Source organism: Symsagittifera roscoffensis, chromosome 3 (genome assembly GCF_963678635.1).
Source record: "Symsagittifera roscoffensis chromosome 3, txSymRosc1.1, whole genome shotgun sequence".
In the NCBI taxonomy this organism is placed as follows: domain Eukaryota; kingdom Metazoa; phylum Xenacoelomorpha; order Acoela; family Convolutidae; genus Symsagittifera; species Symsagittifera roscoffensis.
The window spans coordinates 36090918-36111456 of record NC_087064.1 but is presented as its reverse complement, the minus strand read 5'-3'; the positions used below and the strand labels follow the sequence as shown (position 1 = coordinate 36111456).

Genomic DNA, 20539 nt, shown 5'->3' with positions numbered 1-20539 from the left:
CGTAGTATGGTAGGTCAGATAAGTCTGGCAGTTCTGAAATCAAGTGTGCTAGCGGGTCCGGTAGAGATACGCTGATTCGTTTGGCAGGGATTTTGTCGCAGCTATCTAAATCCGGTCTGATCTTTATGAATTTGCTTATTAACTGTGTCCCACAGTCCAATGTTATTAGGCAGATATTACAGCCGGGGTGGTCTTCTCGTTTGGGAGTGTTCAGTTCGTCAAGACTGTACTCCCGCAAGGAGAACGCAGCACTGGCTGAGGTGATTAGCCAAATTCCATATCCAAGGTTGGTCGCTTTCTCCGGCGTTGGGAGGAGAACCTTTTCGGTCTCGCAAACCGTCAGCGCTGTCATCGTGGAGTGGAAATATAGCGTTGCCAGGCACGATGATTGTCCCAAGTGTGTCTCCATTGTCTGGTGACAGATCCGGTACGTCGCGCTTCCAAGGCAATTAGCGTACTGCTCTTCTGTCAGAACGGTCGTTTCCATGGAGTCCTCCGATATGGCCAGATAGGATCCTTCAGTGACCCATTTTATGGCTTCGGTTGGATCGGCTTGTGGCATAGGTATCACCTGTGCCCGGTACATCTGGAAGGCTGTTTGACTCGATGCGTATGGTATTGCCAGATTGAGCAGAAGTCCTTCCTCAATTGTCGTGACATCGCGAAGCAGTTTCGCGTCATAATATGAGTGGACATCGCTTGGCGGTATTGCAAGGGTCAAACGGTGGTTTTCTTCTTTTTGACTTTTATATACAGCGTCTATGACCGCCAACAGTGATTCTCGAGGTACTAGTGACATCGGTAATCGTTTATCCAGCAGCGTTGGGATCGAATTTAAAACGTTTGTCTTAAAGGCATAGAGAGCAGTTTTATAGCTTGCTATATCTGCATAGACTACGTTTAGTAGTGATGCTGCCGTATCAAAGTTGAAATTTATTTGCTGATTCGAGAATAGCGTTTGTGTGCAGTCTCGCAAAATGTGAAAATTTCCTTGAATTGTAGCAAACTGTTCTTCGATTATTTTCCAGTTCTTATTTTGGTTTTCGATGGTTTGTTGTTGAATCGCTCTGATTTCAGACAACTCATTGGAAATCGTAAAGAACGTCTCATTGCTCGATGATTCAATTTCAGACACATAGTCAGTGAGGGCCATTGAGTACTGTTCCAAAGTCTCGATGTTCTTGGCATTGGCTTGGGCCTGGTCCTGGCATGATCCAAAAATTCCCATAATTCCGCATCCTCCTGAATTGCCCATCAATACTCCAGAGCCAAATAGCTGGTGTCAAAATTTTCGAGATCCGATCACTGAGTTGTCGGGGTGCTCGAAACTTTTTTATTCGTGATCTTAATACATGGGAGGTTGAGGTGTTTTTTGATATCTCGAGTTCTATACATTTCCTCCTGCGCTGCGCTTCTGCAGGCTCCTCATTGGTGCTACAGAGCTCAATGGTGTCAAAATTTTCGAGATCCGATCACTGAGTTGTCGGGGTGCTCGAAACTTTTTTATTCGTGATCTTAATACATGGGAGGTTGAGGTGTTTTTTGATATCTCGAGTTCTATACATTTCCTCCTGCGCTGCGCTTCTGTAGGCTCCTCATTGGTGCTACAGAGCTCACTGGTGTCAAAATTTTCGAGATCCGATCACTTAGTTGTCGGGGTGCTCGAAACTTTTTTATTCGTTATCTTAATACATGGGAGGTTGAGGTGTTTTTTGATATCTCGAGTTCTATACATTTCCTCCTGCGCTGCGCTTCTGCAGGCTCCTCATTGGTGCTACAGAGCTCACTGGTGTCAAAATTTTCGAGCTCCGATCACTGAGTTGTCGGGGTGCTCGAAACTTTTTTATTCGTGATCTTAATACATGGGAGGTTGAGGTGTTTTTTGATATCTCGAGTTCTATACATTTCCTCCTGCGCTGCGCTTCTGCAGGCTCCTCATTGGTGCTACAGAGCTCACTGGTGTCAAAATTTTCGAGATCCGATCACTGAGTTGTCGGGGTGCTCGAAACTTTTTTATTCGTGATCTTAATACATGGGAGGTTGAGGTGTTTTTTGATATCTCGAGTTCTATACATTTCCTCCTGCGCTGCGCTTCTGCAGGCTCCTCATTGGTGCTACAGAGCTCACTGGTGTCAAAATTTTCGAGATCCGATCACTGAGTTGTCGGGGTGCTCGAAACTTTTTTATTCGTGATCTTAATACATGGGAGGTTGAGGTGTTTTTTGATATCTCGAGTTCTATACATTTCCTCCTGCGCTGCGCTTCTGCAGGCTCCTCATTGGTGCTACAGAGCTCACTGGTGTCAAAATTTTCGAGATCCGATCACTGAGTTGTCGGGGTGCTCGAAACTTTTTTATTCGTGATCTTAATACATGGGAGGTTGAGGTGTTTTTTGATATCTCGAGTTCTATACATTTCCTCCTGCGCCAGGCTTCTGTAGCGTCATTTGAGGTCATATGATGATGATTGAGGGGGTCGATATTGTTGTCAGACGTATATGAAGACTTTGATGTCTGTTTTTCGGAAGATTTCGAAGATTATGTTAAAAACCGTATTTTCTCGTAGTTTATCAAGTCCACATCCTATCTTGGGAAGAGCGATTTGTTTGATTCCTTGTTCGATTAGCTGTTTCTTCATGCAGCGGAGGCTGCGTGTAAGATCATAGTAAGACGGTTTATTGAAATATTGCGTTTTTGTCACTAGATTGAATATTGATTTGTTTTGAGAAGGAATGTGCATTGATACTGAGGCCCCAACTTGTGGTGTTTCAATCGACTTCAACGTGGGCTGTAGTGCTGGGTAGGCATCGCGAATTTGCTTTGCTATTCCCTTGCTCATCTGGAAGTCGCTAGAGACACAATGAGCGATGGAGCCTGGGAAATGCATCAGATCTCCTGTGCCAAATATGATATTTGGTTCTTGAATAGAATTCATCGAGTCTTTGCTGCTGCCAGCTTCATCGTTTAGCCTCGTTGCCTGTTTTGCTCGTTTGAGGCTGCTTTTTATAATTCTCTTCTTTTGTTCTTTTGGGGGGAATAATTCGTTTGCCTCAGCTGCTTGTTGCCGTACTTTTTCCTGGTTTTCTTTCCGTTTAGATATTGGGCTAAAGGTAACCGGAGCAACTTCGTGTCCATCTACTGTTCTCAGACCATATTTGCGAGGGTGCTTCTCCCGAGGTGGTATTGGGTGGTATCGTACGTCGTTGCTGAATCGAGTTTGTCCATATATCCTGTCACGTGCTATGGCTGCTGCTTTGCGTCTCGTTCGCGGTGGTTCTTGTACGGGTTGTTCCTCGGCAGTTTCGTCACGTTCTTGTGCCATTTCACCTGGCTCTGCTGCTCCCGCTCCGTCCATGTGATCTTCCCCAATGGGTGCTTCCTGTTGCCCAGGCTGTGGTGGATTCATTGGTTCCAGTTCGATATCAAGTGGAGATGGCGGCCTTGGTGGTACTATTGGTGCTGGTGGTTCACGTGGTGGTGGTGGTGCTGGTGGTGGTGGAGGAAGCACTACTAGTGGCGGTACTGGGAGTGCTACTGGAGGCGGTGGTGCCATAACTACTGCGGGGGGTGGCGCTGGTGCCAGTGGTCCTCCTACTGGTATTGATAAGCGGATGGTAGTCGGAGTTGCTTGTTGGATTTCGCTGTCGTGTTGCGGTTGAACGTCGTCAAGCAGTCTAGGTAGGTAGTCATCAAATAACCCTGGCTCACTGCGGTACTTGCTTAGTGACGGATCTACCACGAATTGAGCCTCATCGATTGGGTCAATGTCTTCTGGTTGATTCTGTGGTCGAATCGATCGGAGTCGAATTCTGTGGACACACTGTGTGTGGTTGGTTCCGACTTTCCGTACTATGTAATTGCTGTTAGTTAGAACGTTTTCCACTCTATACAAGGGGAGCCACACTTGGAGTGACTTATTCCGGGTATCAGACTGATTTGTTAGAAGAGGGTTGAGGAGGAGACAGAACGAGTGAAGTACTAGCGGTTGGGCTAGTGCTTTTTGGTCGTAGTATCCCCGGTATCTGTGATATGATGACACGATGTTGTCTTTAGTCTCTTTGAATTTTTCGAGCATCGCGTCTTGTAACGCGGTTACAAAGTCGGCATTAGCCGTAGCAATTTCCAATGCTTTGGTCGAAAATCTGAGATCACGCGGTTTGGTAGGCTCTCTCCCGTGGAAAATGGTGCTCGGACAACATCCGATGGACGAGTAGTATGACGTATTGTGTATGAAGGTCCCAAGGGGTACATAACGGTGCCAATCGGTCCATTGGGCGTCAGTGTTAAGTTTGAGGATCCTTTTCAGTGCCCCATGGGATCTTTCCACCAGTCCGATGGTTTGTGGGTGTTTCAGCGTTGCGTGTCCAATTTTGATGTTTAGAAGGCCTGTGAGTTCGTGGATTAACTTAGAGGTAAATACACTTCCCAGGTCCGACAGTATCCTTTTTGGCACATAACTGTGCATGAAAAACATCTTCGTTAGTTCTCTCGCCACCGTATCAGCGCTTGCGTTCGTCATTGGTGCTGCGAACAGGTATTTTGAAAAAACGTCGATTCCAGTTAGAACAAACTTGTAAACCGGTGACTTTAGCGGTCCGACTATATCGATCTGCATCATGTCACCAGGGTATGATTGTAACGAGGAAAGTGGTTGAAGTGGTGGCGTTTGATGTTTACTCGAAGCATTTTTGAGCTGCGGGCACGTTAAACAGTTTTTGACTGTGTTGACCAAAAACTCCGAGAATCCGGGAAAATAGAATCTCCTTCTGAATTCCTCTGTGGTTCGTGTCATGCCAATATGTCCTCCTGTCATCGAATTATGGACTCTGTATAGGGTTTCGTTCCACATGTGTTTTGGTACACAGAACTGTTTATGTTTGATTTTACCAGTATCGTCGTAGAAGTTGCGGAGAAGGACTTCGTCTTCAATGACAAGTCGATTGAATTGCTTTGCGTACTTCTTTAGTCTGCTATTCGCATACGTAAGGTCTGGTATTTCGCCTGTTCTTATCCACTTCTTTACTTCTTCGATGTCAGTATCTTGTTGTTGTTCCTTTTTCCTGTCAATTGGCTCATTTTTGGAGTCTAGTTCAATGTGGTTCTCTGCTGGATCTGGATACTCTATCGCATTCATCATCGGCCTCTTCAACATTACAAGCGCCTTAGGTTCTATTGTTCCTTGACTATCACATGTTGTTTGTTTGTCGAGGTATGCTTGATAAAGTCCTAATCTTTGCAGGTTTGCTACTAGAGCTTCATCGACCTGCTCTGTTTCAGAAAATGCCTCATCGATAGATTGAACCAGGTTAAGCGATGCATCGGGTACTCTTGCTGTTGTGTCGATATAAATTTCCCTGACTGGTATTTTGTCTGTCAGTTTTAGTGAGAGAGATGCTGATGGGTCCGTTTGCATCCTGGACAAGAAGTCTGCTGCGTAATTTGCTGTTCCTGGGATGTGGGCGATTATGATGTTGAAAGACAGTACTCGGTCCAGGAAATTCCACACTGATGGCGGTATGGTTTTTGCCTGAAAAAATTGCGTCAGACTTCTATTATCTGTTAATACAATCACTGGTTTGACTGATCCCCAGATGTAGTGCGAGAAATGATCAAGTGCGAAATACAAGGCTAGGAATTCTTTGTAGTAGATTGAAAATTTCAGCTGTGCTGTATTGAATAGCCGGGAACCAAAAGAAACGGGCGCGTACGTCTTGATTTCTTCGTTTTTCTCGTTTTTGACGTAGTCCTCGACCATTAACACGAATCCAGTCCCGTGGTAGCTGGCATGGCAAAGTATGACATACTGCAGTCCTGGCTTGGGTAGTCTGAGTGTCAACGTGGTCGCTTGTATTAAGTCTGCTTTGAGGGTTTTGAGGTTTTTATGGTGATCTTCAGTTATTTCAAAGTCGATCTGCTTCTTCAGCAGCTTATAGAATGGTATTAGTTTTTCACCAAGACTCGGCATGTAGTTCCTAAAAAACTGCACAAACCCGATGAGTCTTTTAACTTGTTTCACTGTTCTTGGCATTTTTATTTTGCTTAGGAATGCGGAAATTTTTGCTTCCTCTGGCGTAACTCCTTGTGGTGTTACTACATTTCCTAGGAATTTCATTCTTTGTGTTCCTATTTCGCATTTATTAGGTGAAAGTTTTAAGCCTGATTTTCGGATGCATTCGAATATTTTCTTTAACGTGGGTATTAGTTCCTCATAATTATTCACCGCACTTCCTATATCATCCATGAATTGTGTGCACAAATCGGCTGCTAGGCATGGATCGAGGTAGTGGCGGATGAATGAACTGAATCCCGTGACAGATTTACTTAGACCTTGGGCTAGGCATTTATAGGCGTACGTCCGCGACCCGAAGTTAAATGCCAAAAGTTGGACCGAAAGGTCATCTGCCATTTGCACACAATGGTATGCTTGTGAGCAGTCCAATTTAGTAAACAAACTCTTTCCGGCAAAGTGGTTTGATGCATCGGTCATGTTTGATATTGGAAAATTGCTATTTATATAGTCCGTTTTGATTGAATGATTGATACGCCGGAGGTCAATCAACATCCGCAATTTTCCAGATGGCTTTCTATGTGCAAACAACGGACTACTGTATTTAGAATGTGACAGTGTTGTTATAAGTCCGAAGTAGTGCATCAGAGCTAATTCAACCGTCAGTTCATTCCTTAGTTGGATGGGCGTAGGTGGTCCTTGGGTGTACAGTGGGCGTTGATGTTCGGGTGTCAACTTGATCTTTAGGTCGGAATTATAACCCACGTCAAATCTGTGTTTGGCAAATATATCCGCATATTCGATGAGCAAATGTTCTACTTCTGACCTTTGGTCATTTGTCAACACTGAATTCTCCCACTGAAAGTTACTCAAAAAGGACAACCGGTCTTGAATGTTATTATTTGGTTCAATTTTCTCAAGACCTTGAAAGTAGAGGATTTGGTCATATATTTCCCTTTGAATACTGGGAAGTGATTCTGGGTTAGGGCACGTTTCGGGCGTCGGGAACCAAAATTTCTCGTATTCGGGGGGTGGTTTTTGTTCTGATCCTATTGAAGGGCTTGTTTTTTGCGAAATTATTTCATTGATTCCGAGTTCGACATTATCCGGCTGGTTCATTTTCGCTAATGCCAAAGTTTGCGGCTCGATCTGTATTAAATTTTCGTACTCGGTTAGCGTGAGTATCGAAAATTTTCCGATTTCGGTTTTAAAGGGCAACGTTAAGTTATGTTCTGTCATGTTAAATGCCGTGACATAGATGATGTTTTGTTTGTTAACTTCATTTATTGATGAGGTTACTGCTAATTCGCATTTTTCTTCGAGTTCCTGTGATGGGACTACGATTCCTGTCGTTTTTTCCATGTCAGTCAGGGTATCTTGTAATTGGCACTCGATTATGACTGTTTGATGAGGTGCAATTATTTGTTTCTTGGTGAGGACAAGAGGAAATTTTTTTACTCGGTTGGTGCGTCTAGGTGCATTGGCGGGTTTAATTTCGTTGATTTGGAGTGTCAAATCTGGAAAGTGAAGTAGATTGTATTTTGAGCAGACATGTATATGGTGTTTTTTAAAGAATGGGTTTCCCAGGATCGTTGAATTCGCTGAATTCAGCACTAGGAACGTTTCCGTAAAGTTCATATCTGCCATATGAAATTCAATGGTAACTTCAGTTTCAATTGACACTAGTTGGCCTCCTGCCATTCTCACTTGCTTGAGGCTTGATTTTGCCATTTTATAGGGTGCGAATAGTGTTTTTTCGTTTTTAATTTCATCGAATGTTTGTTTCGAAATTACGTTTGCACATGCTCCTGTGTCAATCAGTACTCTTCTTTGAAGGCTTGGCGCTAATCTTATTTTCATATAAGTTAGCACTGTTCCTTCGGTTGGGATGACGGCGTACAGATCAATAATTTCATCGTCTTGTACGTCTTGAATATTTGATTTGCGTGATTTTCTTGATTTACGTGATTTTTGTGATTTAGATGATTTGACTGACTGACTTTGTGGCTTAGTTAGTTTTTTGGTTCCATTTGGAACGGGAAATTCTGTTGCTGCTGTCCCTGTGGCTTGGGTTTGTGCCAACATTGGCTTATGGTATGGCCAAACTTCCCGCAGTGATCACAGAATTTTGATCCAGTGCGAACTGCTGCTGTATTTGGGTTTTGGGTGTGCACCTGCTGCATCATTGGTTGTGCAACTTGCTGGGCAAACTGAGGATTCTGTTGTGGTGGCGTAGCTATCGCTTGTTGCTGTTGGGTTTGTTGGCCCTGAGGGTACATCTGGTTCGAATAAAATTGAGCGTTCTGTTGTGTTTGAGGGTAGTTCTGGTTTTGTTGGAAATAGGGGTTCGATTGCATTCCAGGCATCTGTTGGGGGAACTGGAACATTTGTGGGGGGTACTGCATATTTTGAAACCCGGAGAAACCTTGGTTTCCGTATCCCCCATCATTTCTCTGCTGTCCGTTCTTTTTTCCTTTACCAAATCTCCCCTTTCTTTGATTGTATCCTTGTTGCCCATTCCCTTGATAACCATTCCCTTGATTAGGGCCAGAAGTATTGCCCTGATCAGGGCCATTTCCAGTTCCTTGATTTTGTGCATTGTTTCCTTGATTTTGTTGTTGGGCTTGATTATTATTCCCACCAGCGTTTTGGCTATTCAGTTGAGAGCTCTGCTGTGTGTTTCCGTTGTCACGTTGTGGTCGTGACTGGATCATTTTTCTCTGATCCGATAGCTCACTACGGACTTCGTTGAGTTGTTTCTCAATCTGTTCCTGGGCTGTTGTTAGTTTCGACAACGCACTGATTAGGTTGTGAGAAACTGTATCTCCAATTTCATTGAAACTATCTTCTGGGTAATCCTCATTACGACAGACGTCTCTAATTGTCATTTGTTTGCGCGCCAGGTTACAAAGCTCTTGTACTGTTGTGGCAGCTGGTTGTTCCATCATCTTCGAACGGAGCCAATTGGGCATGCCTTTTATAAAAAGACGTTTAATTTGGTTGTTCCTATGATCATTTTCAGCGTCAAGTCGTTCTTGACGTTGTGCCGTCTCTCTATGGAAGCGCGCTGTGTCTGCAGCGGCTGCAGCGTCTGCTAGTGCTCCGTCGATTGGGGCAACCGCAGGTAGATCCGGTGTAGGGTAGGCTCGCTGTGCCTTTTTTGTGAGGTTGACCAGGTAGTTTTCTGGTGAGTCTCGCTTGATATCGAACTTCGATTGTTCGAGTTTTAGAACGTGGACCTCTTGCAATTGAGGGTTGCAAAAATGGTCGCGTAGTGCCGCTAGACTAAGAGGTACGTCGGCTCTTGTTAGTGCTGGCAGTGTCTGGTAGAATCGCAGAGCGCTATCTCGCAGGTGCAATTGTAGAAAATTCGCTTGCTGAGCATTTGCGATTCCCGCAACTCCAACGTATCCTTGGAAAAGTTGTTCGAATTGGGCGAAATCTTCGTTATCGCTTCCGCCAAACGGTTCGACTGAGATTTGAGCGTGCGCCATCTTATCACAGTTATATGATTGTCAAGTCTGATTCAAAAATGATTTCAGATGAATCAGTCGCTATTTTATAGTGGAAATAATTATTGCCTAGTGGGTTCTTAAGTTTTAAGGACGTAATTATCGTCTCTGAGAAAATATATAGTTAGCTCGTACTATGATTAGTTACGAGTCGGAGTTAATTAACTCTTGTTGTTATATTTTTTAAACTTTCTACTTTTTAAGTTAACTTGTCTTGCGGCTTTAATATTATTCCACTATTTTTCTTTTTGAAATTTGGTTAGACTTTAAGCACTGGATAGGTTTTCAGACGGTTCTCATGGATGATTTCAAATGACTAGTTTCAAATGAGCACTCATCAATTTTACTTTAAGCACCGAGAGTTTTAAGTTTTAACTAACTGTTTTTGTACACTGTATCACTTTCCTGGAGAAGTGTAGTAGTTGTCATCAACACAAAACAGTTTTTGCCCCGCTTTTCTGCTGTTTGAGCCAGTTACTGCCGTGATCTTGTTTCAGCTTGTGGCGTATGGAAGTCGTCTTGTGGTGGATGTCGTCTTGTTTTCACTCTCACTTTGCAATCAGCTTCAGCTTGTCTTGAAAGGTTGGTAACATCATCCCACTCATAGTCGCCATGTTATATACCTTTACTGGCTATAATCGATTGGTTGATTGAGGAGTGCTTTCTAGAGTGTTGAAGTATGTATGTATGTTGGATGTGTGGTCTAGGCTAGTGAATCTTCAACTCAGGGATGCGCTTTGTGATGTCAGTTTCAACCTTCGCTAGTGTCTGAGCTTAAGATTAGAAGTGAGTGTTACTAGTTGAATTGTCTCCTTTTAGCGAGCTCCTGATTATAATGGCTCTCTCAATTATACTGAACATTCATCAGTTTATTGTTTACATTAAACAAATATCATTTAACACTTTCACATTGACATTTAGAATAGCAATTGAATATTTAATATGCTCCAATTATGGTAACTAGTTAAGAATGACTAACATAGGCGAGTAGCACTATGTTACAAAGATAAAGTGAGTTTTCAGTCCAACGTTTATAATCCATAAACATCAAGTTTACCAATATAATTCGCTGAAAATCTTGGAAACAAACAAACTGCATGTCCAATATCATTGGTCGGAGACTTCAAAAGGCACTTCCAATAGCTTGCTATAAATGAAGATAAAACAACTATAATGAAAATATTCAAAAAAACTTGACTACAATATTCAAACAATTACCATAAAAAAAATTTTTTTTACAGAAAACCAATAAAACCCAGAAAGCCTGGAAAACAATCCAATTAAATTAATCGTGTAAAATATGAGAATCATACGCAACGGTAAAAAAAGCTGAACAACAACCAAAAAGATAGCAATTTGAAAAAAGCCCAAAAAAAGACGCAACCTGAATCGAAAAGAAATATATATATTCAAACATATATATGTTTGTCTGAAATGCGCGTAAATTTAAGGAACAAAACAACTGACAGTGTTGAATAAGCATTAATAAAAAAGTTCATTAAGCGCATACTGGGCAGACAAAATGAGGGTCGACGACTGTAAAGCCAAGAAATAAGCCGAAAATTTCTTTGGAAAAAGAAAAGGTTCAGTTTGGATTTAACAGGTCCTCGCCAGATTTACACCCAGACCCTCAGCCGTCCCAGGTGTAGACGTTAGCTTAAGACTAAAAATGCCGTAAAAGCTAGGAAAATTGAACTCATTATCAATCGAGCTATCACATGATTCAAACACAGAGAAGAAGCAGAGATTCGCACCACTTGCTTTACAAAATTACAGGCTAAAGTTCGAAAGATAATGTGGGAAAAAGATGCAATTAAATCAATTAAGTTGAAGAAATGGCCAGCTACAAGCGAATTTTTAAGAATTTCTTATAGAAATCAGTCGACTGAAACATCAAAATGACTCCGGGCAAACCAACTCTTATTTATTTATTTCTTAATAACTATTAGATGAGACGGAAACGAATAAAGTGAGTTTTCAGTCCAAACTTTATAATCCGTAAACATCAAGTTTACCAAGAGCTTCGAAGCAAACAAACTGCATGTCCATCATCAACATTCGGTGATTTCAAAAGGCACTTTCGATAGCTTGCTATAAACAAAGATAAAAACTATAATAAAAGAAAACCAAAAAACTTGACTACAATATTCAAACAATTACCATAATTTTTTTTTGCAGAAAACCAATAAAACCTGGAAAACAATCCAATTAAATTAATCTTGTTAAATATGCAAATCGTACGCAACGTTTAAAAAAAGCTGAAAAACAACGAAAAAGATAACAATTTTGAAACAAAAAGCCCAAAAAAGGACGCAAGCTGAATCGAAAAAAAATATAGATTAAAAAATATATGTTTGTCTAAAACGCGGCTAAATTTAAGGATAATACAATTGCCAGTGTTTAATAATACAGCCAGATGACTCTAAGGATAACTCAGTCAGATAACTCTAAGGATGAACTTCAGAGGCCGAAAACTGCATTATCGGAAAAGCATAGATCAACATGAAATACGAATACGACTAAAATTACATCGAATTTAGGCCTAGTTTCCTAGAATTTCTCCGTTCAATGCGGTGCGATAATCTCCTTTTAACTTAGACAAACTAAACAAGATAATCAGAAGCTAGACGACTGGCTAGCGACAACTAAATAAACATACACGGTGAAAAAACATCTTTATTTATTTATGGATAAAAGCTAACTCTATGCAGCGCTTAGTCCAGCACTAAGAAAGCAAGGAAGCACTTTTGTGTGGGTGTAATTGAGAAAGTAGGTGAAAAATTGTTTTAAACTTACTAAAAATTGACAAACTGGAAGCGCTATAATTTTTTCATGCTAGGATGGAGAAGCTTAAATGCAAAAGGCCTGAACCCTCGCCACCGCCCAAATTTTGGTATTAGAATTCCTATTGTTTTACATAATTTTTTGTTAATTCAACTTACCAAGAGTTTCCATGGAGTCCATGGCCTAACTGAAAAAAAAAGCTGAATGAAAGTGAGCAATATACGCATTCAATAACAAAAAATAAATAAATAAATACTTAAATTGCAAAATTCAATTAAATTCAAATGTGTGTTCGATATTAAAGAAAATTAAGCGAAAATAAGTTAACATTAATAACAAGTTATGATTTTAACATGTATGTTATAAATCAAAAAAATGTCAAATGGAGTTACTGTTTTTCCCTAAATGAACTTAAATTTTTTCCATGAAATCGTATCATAGGTTGCCACTGATGGATCTACCTTAAATAAAAATGGGAAGTAAGTTTCAAATTTGTTCTTCGTTTGTTGGTATGTTAGTAGACCCGATGAGTTAGCTTTGTCATCTTAAATCTTATTCCATATCATTACTGATCGTTTAAAAAACGAGTTTTCTATAATTGGTCCGTTATATATTTCTACGAAGTATAACTTTTTAGTTCTCATATGGTAGTTTTGTCGATATGTCGATAGGGTAGTTTTCGTATTTACTTTTTGAGTAGGCTAGTAACAGTTCATTTTTAATTTTCCACGAGTGCCACATTAGTTTCCAATCAAGAAACATGGTTATAGGCATTATAGTATTTTTCATCTTTAAATCGGACGATGAAATAAATTTAGCACGATCGCAGCAGATTTTTCTGGCTCAACTCTAACATTCGTCCGGAAATGCATACCGACGGAAAACAAAGCTAGGTTCTAACACGACTGGCTAGCGTCTAAACACAGCTTCTTATGATGTTAACCGTCTCCACCGAAGCCATCTCAAAGTGTGGTCCATTAACATCGGGTCGACAAAGTCATTACTGCCTAAGGCTATCCGCCGAACCGCGCTATTCACTTAGTTTTATGCAAAACTAGTGAGCTCATGGCTGGGTATCAGTATCTCCAGACTACAAGGTCACTCCTAAAAACAGGGAAACTACTAAATTATCGTAGTACTATTGTTATTGTTTCAGTGGAGAAAATTCATCATATCCATCGGAGAAGGAGCAACCCTTTCCCACAGTTCTTAGCTTCTCGTGTTCTGAAAATTGCATTAGTCTTCAATTAAATTCAATTAAAGGCTATCCTGGAAGTTAAAAACTGTTAAAACGAATATCTGCTGTCTTTTCCAAGACTCTTCTGGATTCTCAAAACCGATCGAAGAGCTGTCTTCTTGGGAATCAGGAAGGGTAGCAGATCTTCCCGATAGCCCTCCGATTTCTCGGAATTGCTCGTTAACGATTGTAGCTGTACTATCCTTACAACTCGGAGCGTTCTTCGGACATTGATGTCGTTCGCTGTTTTTCTCTCGAGTAGCGAAAATCATCGTTGTGAGTTTCGCACTTTTTCAGTTTTTGCGAAAATTACAATTGTGACGGGTCATGCACGCCTGTTGCCAACATCAAAAATTGATTCGTCATTCCTTTATAATCTTTCCCACTACGTTCAATTGTACTATTAACACCGTTAATCCTTCGAAACAACCAATTTTCTCACCCAACTGCTACCAATAAAATTCATTTCTGCCACGCAATTCAGGCCATTCTGGTCAAATTTCACATAATCAACGGACAGCACGGTCAATGTACTCCTTGAATTTCAAGTAACTCATCAAAATGGTACATAGTCATCGAACGGAATTTACAAAATGCTTTGTGTGTCAGATATTAATGAAAATTAAGCGAAAATAAGATTACATTAATAACAAGTTATAATTTTTTTAAGTATGTTATAGATCAAAAATATGACAAATGGAGTAACTGTTTTTACCTAAATGAAATTAAATTTGTTCCATGAAATCTTATCATAGGTTGCCACTGATGGATCTACCTTAAATAAAAATGGGAAGTAAGTTTCAAATTTGTTCTTCGTTTGTTGGCATGTTAGTAGACCCGATGAGTTAGCTTTGTCCTCTAAAGTCTTATTCCAAATCTTTTCTGATCGTTTAAAAAACGAGTTTTCTATAATTTGTCCGTTATATATTTCTACGAAGAATAACTTTTTAGTTCTCAAATGATAGTTTTGTCGATATGTTGATAGGGTAGTTTTTGTAATTAATTTATGAGTAGGCTGGTAACAGTTGATTTTTAATTTTCCAAGTGTGGCATATTAGTTTCCAATCAAGAAGCATGGGTATAGGCATTATAGTATAATTGATTTTTAAGTCGGTTGATGAAAGAAAATTAGTACGATCGCAGCAGATTTTTCTGGCTCAACTCTAATATTCGTCCGGAAATGCATACTGACGGAAAATGAAGCAAGGTTCCAACACGACTGGCTAGCGTCTAAACACAGCTTCTTATGCTTTTAACCGTCTCTACCAAAGCCATCTCAAAGTGTGGTCCATTAACATTGGGTCGACAAAGTCATTACTGTCTAAGGCTAGCGGCCAAACCGCGCAAACTAACTTAATTTCTGGGTTTCAGTATCTCCAGACCACTAGGTCACTCCTAAAAACAGGGCTACTACTGATTTATCATATTACTATTGTTTTTTTTTTCGGTGAATAAAATTCATTGTATCCATCGGAAATGGAGCACCCTTTCCCTCAGTTCTTAGCTTCTCGTGTTCTGGAAATTGAATTAGTCTTCAATTAAACTCAATTAAAGGCTATCCTGGAAGCTAAAATTTGTTAAAACCAATGTCTGCTGTCTTTTCCAAGACTCTTCTGGATTCTCAAAACCGGTCGAAGAGCTGTCTTCTTGGCAATCAGGAAAGGTAGCAGATCTTCCCAATAGCCCTCCAATTTCTCGGGAATTGCTCGTTAACTATCCTTACAACTCGGAGCGTTCTTCGGACATTGATGTCGTTCGCTCTTTTTCTCTCGAGTAGCGAAAATCATCGTTGAGAGTTTCGCGTTTTTTCAGTTTGCGCGAAAATTACAATTGTGACGGATCATGCACGCTTGTTGCCAAAATTAAAATTTTAATTCGTCATTCCATATTGATCCTTCACAATTTGTTCAATTTTACTATTAACAACGTTAATCCTTCGAAACAACCAATTTTCTCACACAACTGCTACCAATGAAATTCGTTTCTGTCACGCAATTCAGGCCATTCTGGTCGAAATTCACATACTCAATGGACAGCTCGGTCAAATATCTCCTTGAATTTTAAATAACTCATCAAAATGGTACATAGTCATCAAATGGAATTTACAAAATGCTTTGTGTGTCAGATATTAATGAAAATTAAGCGAAAATAAAATCACATTAAAAACAAGTTTTAATTTTAACATGTATGTTATAGATCAAAGAAATGACAAATGGAGTTACTGTTTTTCCATAAATGAACTTAAATTTTTTCCATGAACACCTAACATAGTTTGCCACTGCTGGATCTTCCTTAATTAAAAATAGCAAGTAGGTTTTAATTTTGGTCTTCGTTTGTTGATAGGTTAGTGGTATACCCGATGAGTTAGCTTTGTCATCTAAAGTTTTATTCCAAATCATTTCTGATCGTTTAAAAAACGAGTTTTCTATAATTTGTCCGTTATATATTTCTACGAAGTATAACTTTTTAGTTCTCATATTGTATTTTTGTCGATATGTCGATAGGGTAGTTTTTGTATTTAATTTATGAGCAGGCTGGTAACAGTTGATTTTTAATTTTCCAAGTGTGGCATATTAGTTTCCAACCAAGAAATATGGGTATAGGCATTATGGTATATTTCATTTTTAAGTCGGACGATGAAATAAGATTAGCACGATCGCAGCAGATTTTTCTGGCTCAACTCTAATATTCGTCCGGAAATGCATACCGACAGAAAATGAAGCTAGGTTCCAACACGACTGGCTAGCGTCTAAACACAGCTTCTTATGCTTTTAACCGTCTCTACCAAAGCCATCTCAAAGTGTGGTCCATTAACATCGGGTCGACAAAGTCATTACTGTCTAAGGCTAGCGGCCAAACCGCGCAAACTAACTTAATTTCTGGGTTTCAGTATCTCCAGAATACGAGGTCACTCCTAAAAACAGGGCAACTACTGATTTATCATATTACTATTGTTTTTGTTTCAGTGGAGAAAATTCATCGTATCCATCGGAATTGGAGCAACCCTTTCCCAAAGTTCATTAAGCGCATACTGGGCAGACAAAATGAGGGTCGACGACTGTAAAGCCAAGAAATAAGCCAAAAATTTCTTTGGAAAAAGAAAAGGTTCATTTTGGATTTAACAGGTCCTCGCCAGATTTACACCCAGACTCTCAGCCGTCCCACGTGTAGACGTTAGCTTAAGACTAAAAATGCCGTAAAAGCTAAGAAAATTGAACTCATTATCAATTGAGCTATCACATGATTCAAACACAGAGAAGAAGCAGAGATTCGCACCACTTGCTTTACAAAATTACAGGCTAGAGTTCGAAAGATAAGGTGGCTCTTAAGAGAAAAGATGCAATTAAATCAAATAAGTTGAAGAAATTGCCAGCTACAAGCGAATTTTTAAGAATTTCTTATAGAAATCAGTCGACTGAAACATCAAAATGACTCCGGGTAAACCAACTCTTATTTATTTATTTCTAAATAACTATTAGATGAGACGGAAACGAATAAAGTGAGTTTTCAGTCCAAACTTTATAATCCGTAAACATCAAGTTTACCAAGAGCTTCGAAGCAAACAAACTGCATGTCCATCATCAACATTCGGTGATTTCAAAAGGCACTTTCGATAGCTTGCTATAAACAAAGATAAAAACTATAATAAAAGAAAACCAAAAAACTTGACTACAATATTCAAACAATTACCATAATTTTTTTTTTCAGAAAACCAACAAAACCTGGAAAACAATCCAAATAAATTAATCCTGTTAAATATGCAAATCGTACGCAACGTTTAAAAAAAAGCTGAAAAACAACGAAAAAGATAGCAATTTTGAAACAAAAAGCCCAAAAAAGGACGCAAGCTGAATCGAAAAAAAGTATAGATTAAAAAATATATGTTTGTCTAAAACGCGGCCAAATTTAAGGATAATACAATTGCCAGTGTTTAATAATACAGCCAGATGACTCTAAGGATAACTCAGCCAGATAACTCTAAGGATGAACTTCAGAGGCCGAAAAGTGCATTATCCCAAAGGCATAGATCAACATGAAATACGAATACGACTAAAATTACATCGATTTTAGGCCTAGTTTTCTAGAATTTCTCCGTTCAATGCGGTGCGATAGTCTCCTTTTAACTTAGACAAACTAAACAAGATAATCAGAAGCTAGACGACTGGCTAGCGACAACTAAATAAACATACACGGTGAAAAAACATCTTTATTTATTTATGGATAAAAGCTAACTCTATGCAGCGCTTAGTCCAGCACTAAGAAAGCAAGGAAGCACTTTTGTGGGGTTGTACTTGAGAAAGTAGGTGAAAAATTGTTTTAAACTTACTAAAAATTGACAAACTGGAAGCGCTATGATTTTTTCATGCTAGGATGGAGAAGCTTAAGTGCAAAAGGCCTGAACCCTCACCACCGCCCAAAAATTGGTATTAGAATTCCTATGGTTTTACATAATTTTTTGTTAATTCAACTTACCAAGAGTTTCCATGGAGTCCATGGCCTGACTGAAAAAAAACGCTGAATAAAAGTGAGCAATATACGCATTCAATAACAAAAAATAAATAAATAAACACTTAAGTTGCAAAATTCAATTAAATTCAAATGTTTGTTCGATATTAAAGAAAATTAAGCGAAAAAAAGTTAACATTAATAACAAGTTATGATTTTAACATGTATGTTATACATCAAAAAAATGTCAAATGGAGTTACTGTTTTTCCCTAAATGAACTTAAATTTTTTCCATGAACACTTATCATATGTTGCCACTGATGGATCTTCCTTAAATAAAAATAGGAAGTAAGCTTTAAATATGATCTTCGTTTGTTGGTATGTTAGTATACCCGATGAGTTAGCTTTGTCATCTAAAATCTTAGTCCATATCACTACTGATCGTTTAAAAAACGAGTTTTCTATAATTGGTCCGTTATATATTTCTACGAAGTATAACTTTTCAGTTCTCATATGGTAGTTTTGTCGATATGTCGATAGGGTAGTTTTCGTATTTACTTTTTGAGTAGGCTAGTAACAGTTCATTTTTAGTTTTCCACGAGTGCCACATTAGTTTCCAATCAAGAAACATGGGTATAGGCATTATAGTATTTTTCATCTTTAAATCGGACGATGAAATAAATTTAGCACGATCGCAGCAGATTTTTCTGGCTCAACTCTAACATTCGTCCGGAAATGTATATCGACGGAAAACAATGCTAGGTTCTAACACGACTGGCTAGCGTCTAAACACAGCTTCTTATGCTGTTAACCGTCTCCACCGAAGCCATCTCAAAGTGTGGTCCATTAACATCGGGTCGACAAAGTCATTACTGCCTAAGGCTATCCGCCGAACCGCACTATTAACTTAGTTTTGCAAAACTAGTGAGCTCATGGCTGGGTCTCAGTATCTCCAGACTACAAGGTCACTCCTAAAAACAGGGCAACTACTAAATTATCGTAGTACTATTGTTTTTGTTTCAGTGGAGAAAATTCATCATATTCATCGTAGATGGAGCAACCCTTTCCCTCAGTTCTTAGCTTCTCCTGTTCTGAAAATTGCATTCGTCTTCAATTAAATTCAATTAAAGGCTATCCTGGAAGCTAAAAATTGTTAAAACCAATATCTGCTGTCTTTTCCAAGACTCTTCTGGATTCTCAAAACCGGTCGAAGAGCTGTCTTCTTGGTAATCAGGAAGGGTAGCAGATCTTCCCGATAGCCCTCCGATTTCTCGGGAATTGCTCGTTAACGATTGTAGCTGTACTATCCTTACAACTCGGAGCGTTCTTCGGACATTGATGTCGTTCGCTGTTTTTCTCTCGAGTAGCGAAAATCATCGTTGTGAGTTTTGCACTTTTTCAGTTTTTGCGAAAATTACAATTGTGACGGGTCATGCACGCCTGTTGCCAACATCAAAAAATTAATTCGTCATTCCTTTATGATCTTTCCCACTTCGTTCAATTGTACTATTAACACCGTTAATCCTTCGAAACAACCAATTTTCTCACCCAACTGCTACCAATAAAAGCCTTTTTTGTCACGCAATTCAGGCCATTCTGGTCGAATTTCACATACTCAACGGACAGCCCGGTCAATGTCCTCCTTGAATTTCAAGTAACTCATCAAAATGGTACATAGTCATCGAACGGAATTTACAAAATGCTTTGTGTGTCAGATATTAAGGAAAATTAAGCGAAAATAAGATTACATTAATAACAAGTTATAATTTTTACATGAATGTTATAGATCAAAAATATGACAAATGGAGTTACTGTTTTTACCTAAATGAACTTAAATTTGTTCCAAGAAATCTTATCATAGGTTGCCACTGATGGATCTACCTTAAATAAAAATGGGAAGTAAGTTTCAAATTTGTTCTTCGTTTGTTGGTATGTTAGTAGACCCGATGAGTTAGCTTTGTCATCTTAAATCTTATTCCATATCTTTACTGATCGTTTAAAAAACGAGTTTTCTATAATTTGTCCTTTATATATTTCTATGAAGTATAACTTTTTAGTTCTCATATGGTAGTTTTGTTGATAGGTCGATAGGGTAGTTTTCGTATTTAGATTTTGAGTAGGCTGATAACAAATGATTTTTAATTTTCCAAGTGTGGCATATTAGTTTCCATTCAAGAAGCATGGGTATAGGCATTATGGTATATTTCATTTTTAAGTCGGACGATGAAATAAGATTAGCACGATCGCAGCAGATTTTTCTGGCTCAACTCTAATATTCGTCCGGAAATGCATACCGACGGAAAATGAAGCTAGGTTTTAACACGACTGGCTAGCGTCTAAACACAGCTTCTTATGCTTTTAACCGTCTCTACCAAAGCCATCTCAAAGTGTGGTCCATTAACATCGGGTCGACAAAGTCATTACTGTCTAAGGCTAGCGGCCAAACCGCGCTATTAACTTAATTTTATGCAAAACTAGTGAGCTCATGGCTGGGTCTCAGTATTTCCAGACCACGAGGTCACTCCTAAAAACAGGGCTACTACTAACTTATTAT

The 20539-nt window shown here is 39.3% G+C and overlaps 1 protein-coding gene across 4 annotated transcripts in view; it reads right to left on the bottom strand.

Annotated features, from left to right (window-relative positions):
- Positions 1–20539, bottom strand: part of LOC134842571 (echinoderm microtubule-associated protein-like 2) — a 242525-nt gene that overhangs the window by 18683 nt on the left and 203303 nt on the right. For all 4 annotated transcript variants that reach the window (XM_063858969.1, XM_063858967.1, XM_063858968.1 and 1 more), the window contains exon 2: positions 12461–12491. Coding sequence is in view for 3 of the 4 variants with exons in the window: in XM_063858967.1 (XP_063715037.1) it covers positions 12461–12482 (22 nt within the window). In the remaining variant the exon portion in view is untranslated. The remainder of the gene's footprint in view (positions 1–12460; positions 12492–20539) is intronic.